Source organism: Malania oleifera, chromosome 9 (assembly GCF_029873635.1).
Source record: "Malania oleifera isolate guangnan ecotype guangnan chromosome 9, ASM2987363v1, whole genome shotgun sequence".
Taxonomy (NCBI): Eukaryota; Viridiplantae; Streptophyta; class Magnoliopsida; order Santalales; family Ximeniaceae; genus Malania; species Malania oleifera.
Genome location: NC_080425.1, coordinates 43,866,060 through 43,879,439, shown reverse-complemented (window position 1 = coordinate 43,879,439; position 13,380 = coordinate 43,866,060). Strand labels below are relative to the sequence as shown.

Genomic DNA, 13,380 nt, shown 5'->3' with positions numbered 1-13,380 from the left:
GGTAGTAGGTCGATCGTATAGTACCCTAGACGTGGACAGGCTCCCCATCAAATATGGGTCGAGGAGGGCAGATCAGACCGAGGGAGTATAGTGATTTACTCTGGTCGGCCAGCCAGTGTAGATCCTACCTACGGGCCGCACAACCCTGTCACGAGGGGTTAAATCATAACACACAGTTATCCACAGGGAAAGTTTTCAGTTACTATTACGTATATACAGATTTACAGAAACATGGAATATACTTATGTACATTAGAAGTATTTTGAATAGTAATCTACTATATTGTTATGTTAAGCAACATGGAAAAGGTGGTGAATTTTATTACTAGTACTGTATTTACATATCTAGTTATACATGATTATATAGAAACAAATTTTCAAAATATTGTAGCTCATTTGCCACACACTAGTAATAGTATAGTTCATCTTATTGAGCGTTGGCTCATCCCAGTGTTGAATCATTTTTCAGGTGATCCAGGTAGGCGAACAGACCAGACTCGTAGATAGAGGGGCTTCAGTATTGCCCTGACAGTGAGGTGAGTATTGTGGGAATATTTTTGTATAACCCTAGCCAATTGAGGGTGTTTTGGGAAAACAGATATATATGTATATTTTGAGGATACATTCTAGCACTCTGGTATTGTATATAATTATATATGGATATGTTTATTTGATTTCCGCTTCTTGTTGCTTAGGTTAATGTTTGGGTTTACCCCAGTATGGTATCAGAGCATGTTAAATGTTATATATATAAACCCATTTAAATAGCAGGTCGTTACAATGTATGTGTATGTGTATGATGGGGCTACGTTGTAGTGGTCACCAGTTTTTCTCTAGAGTGGTATATATGTGTTTGATTGTATGTATGAGTTTGTGAATGAGAGATGGCAAATTTCGAGAACGAAATTTTTGTAAGGAGGGGAGATTGTAAGAACTCGAACCGTGATAAAGGGGTTTAAATATTTAAAGAGAGGGGTAGTTTGGTAAAAGAATAGGCCTCATCGACAAAGCCAGATTTCGTCGATGAAGTTTTTGTCCTTCTCGTTGACGAAATTCAGAGACTCGTCGATGAGGAGGAGTCGAGGAGTTTCAGGGAATCGGGAATATCAGGATTCGTCGACGAATTCCTCGTCTCGTCGACGAGAAGACTATAGGGCCTCGTTGACGAGGGCACCATTTCGTCGACGAGTTTGCCTCGGTCAAAGGTGCTATAAATAGAAATTTCCTTTACTTCTCCACTAAGAAACTTCAATTCTCTCTCTCTCTCTCTCTCTCTCTAGAACTCTCCCTACACTTCTTCTCTCTAGATTTCTTCGCCAATCGTTGCTGGAATCGTGAATTTGAAGTTACCACGAGGATCGTGGAAGGATTCTCTACAAGTTCTACAGATTGGAATCTCGTTTCGAAGATTTTCGGGTTTTGGCAAAAAATCGAGGTAAGACTTGGTTTTCAATTTTGATCCGGTAGTTTTGTAGGAAACTGTCTTGTAAGCATATTCTGTACTGTGATTTGTAGGTTTTGGAACTCAATTCGCTGTTTAGGGGCTTTGGAGTTCGAGGTTTGCTATTCAGGGAAAAGGTAAAGGGAACTGTATTTATATTGGTTATTTTTGAAATTGGACTCGGCGAAACTGTGGTTTACGGTCCTATGTGTGTTTTGGATACTCATTTGGGGGGATCTAATGGGGAAAACTATGGGTTTTTCATTATTATAGTTTTGGGAAAAAGAGGGCAATGGGCTACATCCCTAATTATTATTACAGTTTTGGGAAAAAGGGGGCGACGGGCTGCATCCCTGATTTTGTTGAAAACCAAGCGTATATGGTGATTTATACGGTGTTATTGGGATGACCGTGCCTTGACTTGTTTAAACTGTATTTTTTTGGAAAACCATGATTTAGATTACCAAATGGGTGTGGTTTGTTTGGTTATATGAGCATGCATGTGCGTGTGACTGTTGAAATGCTAGTACAAACGGGGTTCCCAATTGTTCCAGGTACTGAGAGTGTTTGGCTTTATATCCGAGGGCGTGTGTTTATTGCCTGCCATATAGGCAAGAGTGTCTGACTCTATATCCGAGGGCGTGAGCCTATACCGGCTAATCAAGCCGAAGGGTGTGGATCCACTAGTTAGCGCCGGTATGATGCCATGGGAGTTAGGCACTAGCCATGTGCCGGTGGTGCCGTGCTTCGCGAGTTGGCTGTGGGCCAATGCCGGATTGTCGTGGATCGGCTTTGGGCCGAAGGGTGTGACGACACCAGGATTGCTGATCATGTGTATGTGTGCGTGTATGTACTGTGTAAATTAGTACTGGACTGCATTTAACTGCGTGTATGTTGCATTATGATAACACTCAAATGCCACACACCGATATAACATGTGTTCTTCCTTACTAAGAGGTGTCTCACCCCTATTGTACGTACATTTTTACAGGTCTTTCGAGTAATCGGAACTAGCATCCTGGTGTAGGGAGCGTAGTGGCCGGTGTACTGCGGTTAGCGTTTGGGTAAGTGCTATTGTTGGTGGGTTGCCATTTTGAGATGTATTTGGGCACCCGTTTGTACGTTTTGATAGAGCCTATTTCTGCTCTTGTATAGACTCTGGTATGCTACTGCATATGTATATTTAGAATGACCTTTTTCCGCTGCGTGTATGATTGTGTTTGGATGTGTTTAGGGTGTCTAGGAATCCCACGTAGTCGGACCCTCATCCTTTGTACTGTATCTTTGGATGTTTTATCGAATATAGGGACAAGTTAGTTACATTTTCACCCCTGGGTCCCATTTTTGGGTTCGAGGCGTGGCACTCTTTCTCTTTGTCCTTTTTTTTTGCTCACCTTTCTCTCTTTATCTTTCACTTTTTCCTCCCTCTCTAACTCTCTCTCTCTTTCTCTCTCTCTCTCTCTCTCTCTCTCTCTCTCTCTCTTCTTTCTTTCTTCTTCTTTCTTTTTTTTCCCTCTTCTCTCGTAGACCCTCTCTCTCTTTCAATTCCTATTCTCTCTTGAATCTCTCTGTAAATCCTTTTATTTTTCATATCTCTTGATTTTCTCTTCTCTTACAGACTCTCACTCCCTGCTCTTTCTTTCTTTCATGTTTCCATGTATTTCTTGCTTTAAGTTCTCACCTTTTATTTTTATTTTTATTTTTGTAGGTTTGAACCAGAGAAGGGAGCAAAACCGAGAGCACCAAACCTCTGATTGGTGAAGATAAGTGTGCTTTGTCTTTGTTTTTTTGTTTTTTGTTTTTGTTTTTATCTTTGAATGTTTCATTTTTCTCTAAATTTTCCACCAGTTTCCTGTGAGCCAAACATGCTCATTGACTTGACCTGAGTTAGGTTTAACCTTGGGTCTGAGTTAGGTTAGGGGCTCGAGTTAGGTTGGGGCTTGGGCTTGGGTTTGGTTCGGGTTTAATTTGGGCTTTGGTTAGGTTTAGGGTTGAGTCAGGTTAGGTCCAATTGGGCCGAATATGTGATTGAGCTAGTTTGATTGCTTAGGCCTAGTCTATGGTGGGGTTGAAGGCCAATTAGGTCTTAGACTTGGGCTTTGAGCTTGGACTTTGGCTAATGGGTCGTGGGATTTGAGCTTGGGCTTTAGGCTTGTTAACTAGGCTAGGCCTAAAGGCTTTGTTTGATTGCTTACTGGTCTTAATTGGTTAGGCTGAGCTTAATAGGCTTAATACGGGAAACATGCCAGACTGACTTAGCTATTTGGGTCGAGCCCAATAAGCTTAATTATAGGAAACAGGCCAGAGTCCAAATGGAATTGTAGACTTGGATTTTGTGGGCCTTGGGGTCTAATTCTGGGAATTGGTTAATAGACCTAGGTCCAAATTGGACTTGGGTCTTAGGCTTTCAAGTTAGCTCTAGGTAGTAGGTAACGGGTTATGGAGCTGGGACGGACCTAGTCCGAAGGGTTAGGTCAACAGGTCAGATCTAATCTACTGGGTCAGGTCAACGAGTCGGACCTAATCTACTGGGTTGGGTCAACGAGTCAATCTCAAAACAAATTTTTGCATTTTTAAATTGCTGGATTTGTTTAATTTAAGAAAATAAAAAATGAGAAAAACAAAACATGAAAATAAAACAAAACCAACCTTAGTTCTTCAACTCCTTCAGTCTTCTCGCCCAACTTCGATTCTTTTCTGCCGCTCTTTTTGCCTGAATCTCCTCTTTAAGCCTTCGATTCCTCTAGCTCTGCAATTGGCCCTGTCCTTTTGGATTCTTTTAGCATCTTTCTAAATTCCTTTTCCACCCTCGCAGTATCTTCAGTTCACCCTAAATATCTCATCTTTGATTAGAATTCTCACAATGACTCACACGACTTTTTTTCTCTATGATTATGTCTCATTGTCAGTCTTCTTGTTTTTGAGTCCCTTAAAAGCTTCTATTTATAAGCTTGGGAGGATTGCTCAACATTTAAAATCAAATCAAAATGGATCAATCAAATTAAGAAACAAATCAATCAATCTTTATGGCTAATTTTTTTAATTGTTTAACCTTTCATGTGTGTCTTATCCTTCTCAAGAAAAACTTCCATTATAGGCTTGGGAGTATTGAAACTTGATCTTTATTGCTGATTTCCTCCCATGTGTGTCTTGGGAGCATTTAAATTTAATCAATCAATTAAAAAAATGGATTCATCCATTTAAGAAACAAAATCAATCAAATTAAGAAACAAATCAATCAATTTTCCTAATTGCTTCCTTTGTGCGTGTGTACAGGTGCCATCATGGAATTGGAGAGTCAGACTCTTTTTATTTTATTTTTTTATTTTCAATGTAAAATTGTTGTGTTTAGAGTTTTTTCTATATTTTATTTTTTTCCTGTATTTTTTTTTTGTATTTTTTCCATAGAATAAAATTTATTAAATTTTGTTAAATAAGTCCTGGACAAATTGGGGTATCTACAAACAATACATAATTAATCATTAATGATCTGTAAACTGAATCTAATGATCGTTAATTAACTCCTTAAAAAAATATATTTTAAAATTTTAAAATAAAATATAAAATAAGATATAACTTAGGAATGTTTAATAAGGTATAACTTAGTTCACAATTAATATAAGTTAAACCTAAAATACCCTTTTAGCTTTTATTTAATTATTTACACGCACACGTAAACTACTAGTCTACTACCAAACTAGTGAAAAACAACTACCATCATCCATCAGCAGCCACACCCTAACCTACTTTCAAGGAAAAAACAACTCCTATTGTTGAATAAAATTAAAATTGCAATTTTCCACGGAAAGAGAAAATCAAATAACATCAAGTCAAATCCATCAACATCCATTTTTCTTTTTTCGTTTGTTCTTGCTTGGCTGCCAGCAAGGGAAAGATGCAGACATCAACATGTAACAACGCGGACTAAATTTTCCTGTTGGGGCCGAATGGTCTGATCGAAGAAGCGGAAAAATCATTTCGCCGGCGTAAGTGAGTAACCAATCCCAATTCTCGTAGTTGGGAAAACCACAAACAACAAGCTGCAGATCACTCCTATTCCAATCGGAACAATATCCAAAACCTCTTGCGCCTCATGACCAGGCTTCGGATAAAAGCATCCCACCACGTTTTTGTCCCTCAGAGCCACCGCCAGAAACACCAACACCGTCAGAACCCCATGAACCCCGTCGATCAACCTCACCCTGTGCTTCCTCAGATCCGGCAGCTCCCCCGAGTTATCGTAATCGAAAAGCCACATCCCGTCCAGTGTGGCGAGGCCGTGGTACACTCGCCCGTCGTCCGTCTTGACGCTGTCAGTGAAGCAGGCCAGGAAGCACGAAGCGGCCAGGAGCACGAGCAACGCCACCGTCAAGGATCCGGTGGCGCCGTCGCACGATCCGTTGTTGGTGAACACCGGCGTCAGGAATTGGAACGCCAGGAGAGTGCCCGTGGGGAGGAGGTTCGCTAAGTTGGCCGTGCTCCCTAGGATCTTCGAGATCGCGGTTGGCGCTGGAGTGGGCGGCGGCGGCGGAGAATTCAGGGCTTCCTGCCCGTCCTGGTCTGCGACGGTTGAAGCGGTGGTTGCGGCAGTTGGGTCGACGGCGGATTTGGATGGTCTTGTTCTGAGACTAGACATTTATTTAGGCTTCGACTCAAAATGAGACAATTCACAAAGAAAGCCAAATTATTGTCGGCCTTGCCCTTGCACTAGCACAATATTCTTGACAAACAGATGATATATATTGGACGCAGTCCTCGTGGTGGCGGTGGCGGTGGCGATTTTGCTTGGACGTCTTGAGAGGTTAGAAGTTAGGTGACTGCGTGCGTGGTGGTGTGTTAATTTCATGAAGTTTCCACACAAGTATGTGTTATATATATCATGGCATGGGAAGCATTTTCAGGTGGGGTTGCTTATATATTTATAAATATATAAATTTTTGTATGGGTGACGTTAGGGATGCATGCAGTACGACTGCATGCACCGCGTTTTGACGGAATCTTATTGATTAATTAAATGGTGTACTACGCGTAAGGACTTGTTTGATTGGTAGTTAGAGGCACACCGAGAGAGAAGTCAAATGAGAAATATAGAAACAATAGAAAATGAAAAGAAAGAAAAGGATGGATAAGCTTATATACAAAGTGCATGAAGAAAATTAAAATAGAGGCATACAGAACATGTGAATTGCAGAGAGGATGGCATTGAAGCAAGTGGCTCCTGCACCCTAGAATATATATAACACACATTTTCTTTCACTTTCAAATTTTTAAATTTGATTTAATAAAATACTAAAGGCTTCTGAATTGTGGGACTCCCCTAACCATGGTTCGAAATCGCGGTCGCGGGTAACGTCGCGAAACGGTCGCGGGTGTCGCGGGTCGCGGGAGACGCGGGTGTTACGTAACGGGAAGCGGGCGTAACGGTCGTGAATTTTTTTCACGCATGCACAACCATGCGAAAATTAAAAAATAAGCATGAAATCCATTAATACATGATTTTTAATGAATTTTGAAGGCTTTCATTCAACCTACAAATGCTTTTTAATAGGCATTATGATTTTTATATTAATTTTAGTGCGCTGTTTACAAAAAAAAGCATATTTTTTTATAGTTTACATTACTTTAATGAGTAAAAAGATGTAGAAATGTAAGAATCAATTAATTTAAGTCATAAAGTTACTAAAAATGAATCAATACTCAATAGACTTAATACTCAATATACACATTACACATACATGAATTTAAAAAGTGATTAATATCAAATATCAATAAATAATTGAAAATACATGAATACAATATTACAAATTTATAATATAACACATGTCACCACCAAAAAGAATGACGTGGAGGGTCTTCATAATTTGCATCTGTATCTTGAGATTGGGATGGGAAATTATCTCCCCATCCTTGTGGAAATACATAGTTGAATGAACCCAAGTTTGCATCATTTTGTTGTTGCTCTTGAAAATGTACTGGTGATGAAAATTCTCCTGAATAATGTCTATAAGTTGGGGCAGGGGCTGGCTCTGGGTAGTGTGTAGAAGAAGACTCACTAGATCCTGAGATTCCTAATCCACTGGGATAAAAATGTGAGTCACGAGATGCATAATGTGGATATGCTGGATGAGATCCAAATGATTGTGATGATGAACCATCTAAACCAAAGTCGCCAAAACTACGAACCACACCATATGAATCTTCAGTAGAATCGCTAGGGTCACCACGAGCACTCCTCCTTCTCCTGGGTTGTGAAGATTGGTTCCCTGGAGGAATACCCAAGTCATAATTTTCAGGTATGTCATGTAATCCATAAGGATCAGAAGGATATATATCCCTTCCAAATGATGTCCCTGTATCATATCCATAATTATATTCTACACCGCCGCCTCCACCACCACCACTGCCACCCCCCCCAACCCCAGCTCCAGCACCACTATTACCATCATCATCACTTGGTGGGCTCAAACCAAGATTGTCATCACTTTGTGTACGTTCAGGGCTTGAACCTGAATCATCATGCGCGTTTATTGGTGGTTGATCACCTCCTTCTGTAGTACCACCAACCTCTTCATTTAACCAATTTGAATTGTCCTGACCATCGAGTAGTGGTGTCTCTCTCTCCTCTAACCATTGACTTAAAGGATCATCTTCTTCGAAAATGTAGTCCAAATTGATAGGATTGAAACCCTCTTCAATTTCTCGTTGGCTTCTTCTCATTGTACGTCTTAACTTTAACCTCATGTTGTAATGTACGAAAACAAGTTTTTGTAGTCTCATATACTTTAATCTATTTCTTGTTTTCGTATGGATGAGGCTAAAGGTGCTCCAATTACGCTCACAGTTCGAAGCTGATGTGGTCTGGCTAAGAACTCTAATTGCTATTCTTTGGAGCTCAGGAGCACACAAGCCATAATGAATCCACCATTCAGCTGCATGAATAATTAAAAAGAGTTTTATGTTAGTATAGCGTATTTCAAAAGTCAAATTTGAACACAAAGAGAGAAAATAGAGTAATTTTCCATTATTTAGCTATATAGCCATATTTACCAGGATTTGTTTGTTTCACTGCCCTTTGAGCCAACGGGGTTCCAAAAGTCTCCTGCCTATCTCGATATAGCAACAACTAAAAAATGATGATTGTGAAATAATTAATTAATTAGATGTATTAATAATTATTCTTGAAAGTATTACAGAATACTAGAACAATTCATTATTCAATTTAATGGAACAAATACTTACTTGATTAATAGCCCGAATTTGAGTATCTATATCGGGTACCAACTTGGTTATCACTTTTTTAACTCCATCCATGACTTCTCTAGCAACTTCAGGAGAGGGTGGGGCACCATAAAGAAATTGTGGGTTCAAAAAATACCCTACAATTAAATTTAGAAACATATTAATCAATAGTTTTCTAATGCAACTATGCATAATTTAAAAGTTAAAATAATAAGAAATTGTATTTGATTTACACTTACCAGCAGCGTGCAAATCTTGGTGCAACTGAAAACTCCACCGGTTGTCAATAATTTTCCAATAGTCTTTGTAAAACCGGCAATCTTTTTGAATGGCCAACTTCGCCCTATCAATTGCCTCGTATATGAAGCCCATGGTTGGTTTTTCATCACCATCAACCAATTTAAGAACTTTCACCAAGGGTTCTTGCACTTTAATTATATCAGAGGCCTTTTGCCAAAACTCTTTGCCTAAGATAATTTTCTTTGAATCATATGCTGGGCCTGATTTTGCCATTCCAAACCTTGAGTTTTTCCAAGCATCAGATGTAAACATTTCCCTTAGTGCTTGTTTATGCCTGACAATAGTCTCCAAAGCAATGAAATTTGTGGCAAATCGAGTGATGGCAGGGCGAAGTAACTCTCTATTATTTGTGAATTTCTTCATGAAATTCACTGTCCATGTGTGGTTGTAAATAAATGAGGTTATTGTTCTTGCATCTTCTAAGACCTTCTTCACGTTACTTTTCTTACCAATATCTTCAAGAATAAGGTCTATGCAATGAGCTGCACATGCTGTCCAATAGAGATTGGGCCTCTTCTGCATTAATAATTTTCCTCCTGCCTTCATTGCAGCTTCATTATCAGTCACTACTTGGACAACATTCTCCTCTCCAATTTCTTCAACCACCTCATCCATTAATCTGAAATGAAATTATATATTCAATAATTACTACTATTTAATTAAAAACATGCAAGTCCATAATACTATTTGTATATACAATTAAAATTAGAAAATTACCTGAAATAATATTCAGCTGTTCTGCTTGGCACATCAGAGGCATCAACTGATTTATGAAACACGGTGCCTCTATCACAATAAACTAAAAAGTTTATAATGTGTTTTCTAGTTGGTCCTGACCAACCATCACACATAAGTGTTACACCTCTTTCCTTCCAAATTCCAGCAAAAGAAGCTATATAATTTTTCATTTCTTGATACTCTTGCTCCAAATAAATTTCAGATATCTCATAGGGTGATGGACCCTTCACCCCCTTTCCAACCTCTGCAGCAATATCAAGCATAGGCTGCATAAATGGAGAGTCAGCTACATTCGCTGGAATCCGATTATAAATTAGGAATTTTCCAACCGCTTTTCCTAATTTACTTCTTAAACCTTTCAGTAACTTTGTGTTGAGTTTTGGTTGTTTCGCACTCTTGCTTCTTTCTAAAATAGGATCCATTGCCTTTAGTCTAGCTTCAGGGGCATCAGGATTGATCCATTGTCGTCCACTACCTCCAACTTCTCGACCACTATAAGATCGAGCTCCTGCTCTATTGAAACCACTGGTAGCACCACTGCCAGAGCCACCTCCCTCTTCATAAATATTACCCCTTCCAGTTGTTCTTGCTCGAAATCTTTGTCTATCTTCCCATTGTTGTTGTGATCGCATGCTTTCTTGTCGAGCAAATCTCATACTTTCTTCTTCCAAGTCTTCTTCATCGCTCAAATTCTCAAAATCTCCTCTAATTTGGGCTTCTGCTTCTTCTTGCCTTTTTTGTTTATCTCTTTTCTTCTCAGCATACTGTTGTAGATGTTTCATCATTTGTTCTCTTACTTGTGTGGTCACATTTGAGCATCCAGCTACTTGACCCTTTTTATGTGCCAAGTGTTGTTTCAAGCGTGTAATGCCCCCTTTGATTATCTTCCCACATAATTTACACATAATAACATGTCTATTACCGTCTACCGCAGTACCAAAATGCCATCCAATATCTTCACTAGGTAAGTTTTCATTTCCTCTATCACGTGACATATTGATAGACTTAATTTGATGATCTCTACACAAAATATAAAGAAAATACAAAGTTACAACTTACAACCTTCCTACAATGACAGGAATAATATAATTAGTAATTTAGTAAATATTAAATAATAAGTACTAAATAGTCCTAATTTTAAATACTTATTTTTACGTAATAAGTATAATATTTGATTAAAAATAATAAGTAATGTTTATTATTTTTATATTTAAATAAACAAAATTATAAAATATTAGATATTTTATTACAAAAAAAATATATTCCTTTATCTTTAAAAAGATATTTTCATTATTTTTTATAGCTTGATTTTATTTTCATTTATAACTATAAGAAATTAACAGGTGAAAAAGATTTTTACTCTATTTTCATATACATCATAGCATCACAAATAGAGATCCATACATTACAAATTGACTATTTAATTTTTTAAACATTTTCTCAGTATATGGATTAAAATTAAAATTTTCTACAAATTCTAGTAGTAATTAGTAAAAATCAAATTTATTAATGTATTAACTATTAGATTAATTTTTTTTTATTAAGTTATTAATTTTTACTTTATTTGATAACTAAAAACAAAAAATAGATGTAAACATTTATTTTACCTAATTTTAAATTTAAGGTCAAAATAATGTTTTAAAACTTAAAAAATATTAATAAACAGGGTCAACCTACTCAAGAAATGGCAAGTAGATACACATGTAACATAAAATGGGTGACAGATGTTATTTAATTTTTTTTTCTTTTATAATATGAATATTATTTAATATTTTTTCAATAGATGGGAGTGAATATGATATCTTCTTTATCAAAATGACCACTTTATCCAGCTGACATAAATAGTATGTTAGCCAATTGGTGCCATGAATTAATTTTATTTCTATAAGTTTGGCAAATCCTAAGACTAAATATTATAATAATTGTGCAGAGTATTCCTTGGAATTCTTTAAGAATGGTGAAAAATAGAGCTCAATTAAGCCTAGATAATATAAAATGCCATCACATGGATGTCTTGTGTACATACATTATTTTAATGCTTTGTTTAGATGGTGAATGCAGTAGTGGATTATTGATATTCAAATATTATTATAAAAAAGGCTTCAATTATTATTGGTAAATATTAATTATTTACTAACCTTAAAAAATATTAATTATATAATATTAATAATTGCTTGCTATGTCATGGAATTAATTTTCATAATTATCTTTTAAAAAATATAATACAATTAAAATATTTATAAATTAAGAAAATTTTATTTTACATAATTATTAATGATTTCTAATTTTTTACTCTATTAAATTACTTTTTTTTTAATTCAATTTAACAAACCTATTTTACAACAAAATATAATTTTAAAAAATAAACAGAATGAAAGGAATGAAAAGGGCTGTGGCCTGTGGTGCAACAAAATATAATTTAAAAAACAAAAAAAACATAATGAAAAGTGCTGTGGGTGTTAGAGTGTCTCATACGCTGAGGCCTGTAGTCGAGTCAGACCGAGAGAGAGGAGGGATTCGAGGGAACTCAGAGGAGCCTCGAACAGTCGAAGGAGCGAAGCAAAAGCAGCGAGCCAGAGATGACTCCAAGCTCCGAGTCTCCGAAGCTGAAATCGAGAGGCTGGCTGGTGCGACTGCGACGACTGGCGGAGGAAGGTGCCGACTGCGATGACTGGCGGAGCTGCTGCAGACCTTTTTCCGTCGCCGGTGACTCGCCAAGTTGCTGGAACTGGAAGCCTGGAACTGCAAGTCTGCAATTCTGAGTAGATCTGCTCGGTAGCCTCGAAGCCTTCTTATTGCCGAAGGCCAACAAATTTTCAAGGTCAGTTTGTAACTTTCCTTTTTAGCCTTTGAATGGCAGATGGGTGTGGGGACTGGGGAGAGGGGGAAAGCAGCGTTGCTGCCTGCTGCCCGTCAGCGAATATGCTACCTGTCGGCCATGTAACGGTCCGTAACGGACGTTACGACATGTAACGTTGGAGTATCGGCCGTTACGTGCCGTTACGCCTCCGTAACGGCCGTTACGGCCGTGAATTTTTTCCGAACCGCGATATCGGCCCGTATCGGTTTCGGGCCCTCTGATTTCCGTTACGTATCGGCCGTTACGCTACGTAACGGCCGTTATTTAAAACCATGCCCCTAACTAGGAAAAATAGCTATTTAGCTTGTTCGGTTCATCAAATGAATTTTGAATAAGTCCTGGGCCTTGACAGTAGGCCTTGGTAGGTATTGTATGTCGAACTCACTTAACTCAATAGACCACTTCGTCATCCTCCCTGAGCTCTTTGGCTGCTGAAGAATTTGCCTCAATGATAGGTTGGTTAGCACAATTATCTTGTGGGCCTAAAAATAATGTCTTAATTTCCATGCAGCACAGATGACGGAGAAGGCTGCTTTTTCAGTCATACTGTAATTCTTTTCGACTCCGCTCAACACCTTGGTGGTGTAGTATATGGGTTGATACTGCCTGCCTTCTTCTCAGACTAGAACTGAGTTGACCGCATTTGTTGTTGATGATGTATATAAGTATAGGTCTTCTCCATTCTTTGCTTTCGTTAGCAGAGGTGGAGAGCCGAGGTATTGTTTGAGTTATTCGAAGACTTTGCTCTGCTCTTCCCCCCATTCGAATCCTCCTTGCTTCCTTAGTGCTCTGAAGAAGGGTAG

General features: G+C 38.1%; 2 protein-coding genes across 3 annotated transcripts; both read right to left on the bottom strand.

Annotated features, from left to right (window-relative positions):
* Nucleotides 1-5,062: 5,062 nt before the first annotated feature.
* LOC131164906 (protein DMP3) lies at nucleotides 5,063-6,643 on the bottom strand. The gene has a single exon (XM_058122447.1). The coding sequence runs from the start codon at nucleotides 6,074-6,076 to the stop codon at nucleotides 5,414-5,416; it is 663 nt and encodes a 220-aa protein (XP_057978430.1). The 5' UTR covers nucleotides 6,077-6,643; the 3' UTR covers nucleotides 5,063-5,413.
* Nucleotides 6,644-7,148: 505 nt separating this feature from the next.
* LOC131164904 (uncharacterized) lies at nucleotides 7,149-12,822 on the bottom strand. Of its 2 annotated transcripts, XM_058122446.1 has the most exons (6): nucleotides 12,193-12,822; nucleotides 9,697-10,737; nucleotides 8,919-9,598; nucleotides 8,680-8,816; nucleotides 8,488-8,563; nucleotides 7,149-8,369 (listed from the first exon to the last, which is right to left on the bottom strand). In XM_058122446.1, exons 2-6 carry the CDS (start codon nucleotides 10,710-10,712, stop codon nucleotides 7,264-7,266), a joined length of 3,015 nt encoding a protein of 1,004 aa, XP_057978429.1. In that variant the 5' UTR covers nucleotides 10,713-10,737; nucleotides 12,193-12,822; the 3' UTR covers nucleotides 7,149-7,263. The 2 variants fall into 2 exon arrangements, with proteins under 2 accessions (XP_057978429.1, XP_057978428.1); XM_058122445.1 differs by lacking the exon at nucleotides 12,193-12,822 and having other exon boundaries at nucleotides 9,697-10,843.
* Between the last annotated feature and the right edge of the window lie 558 nt (nucleotides 12,823-13,380).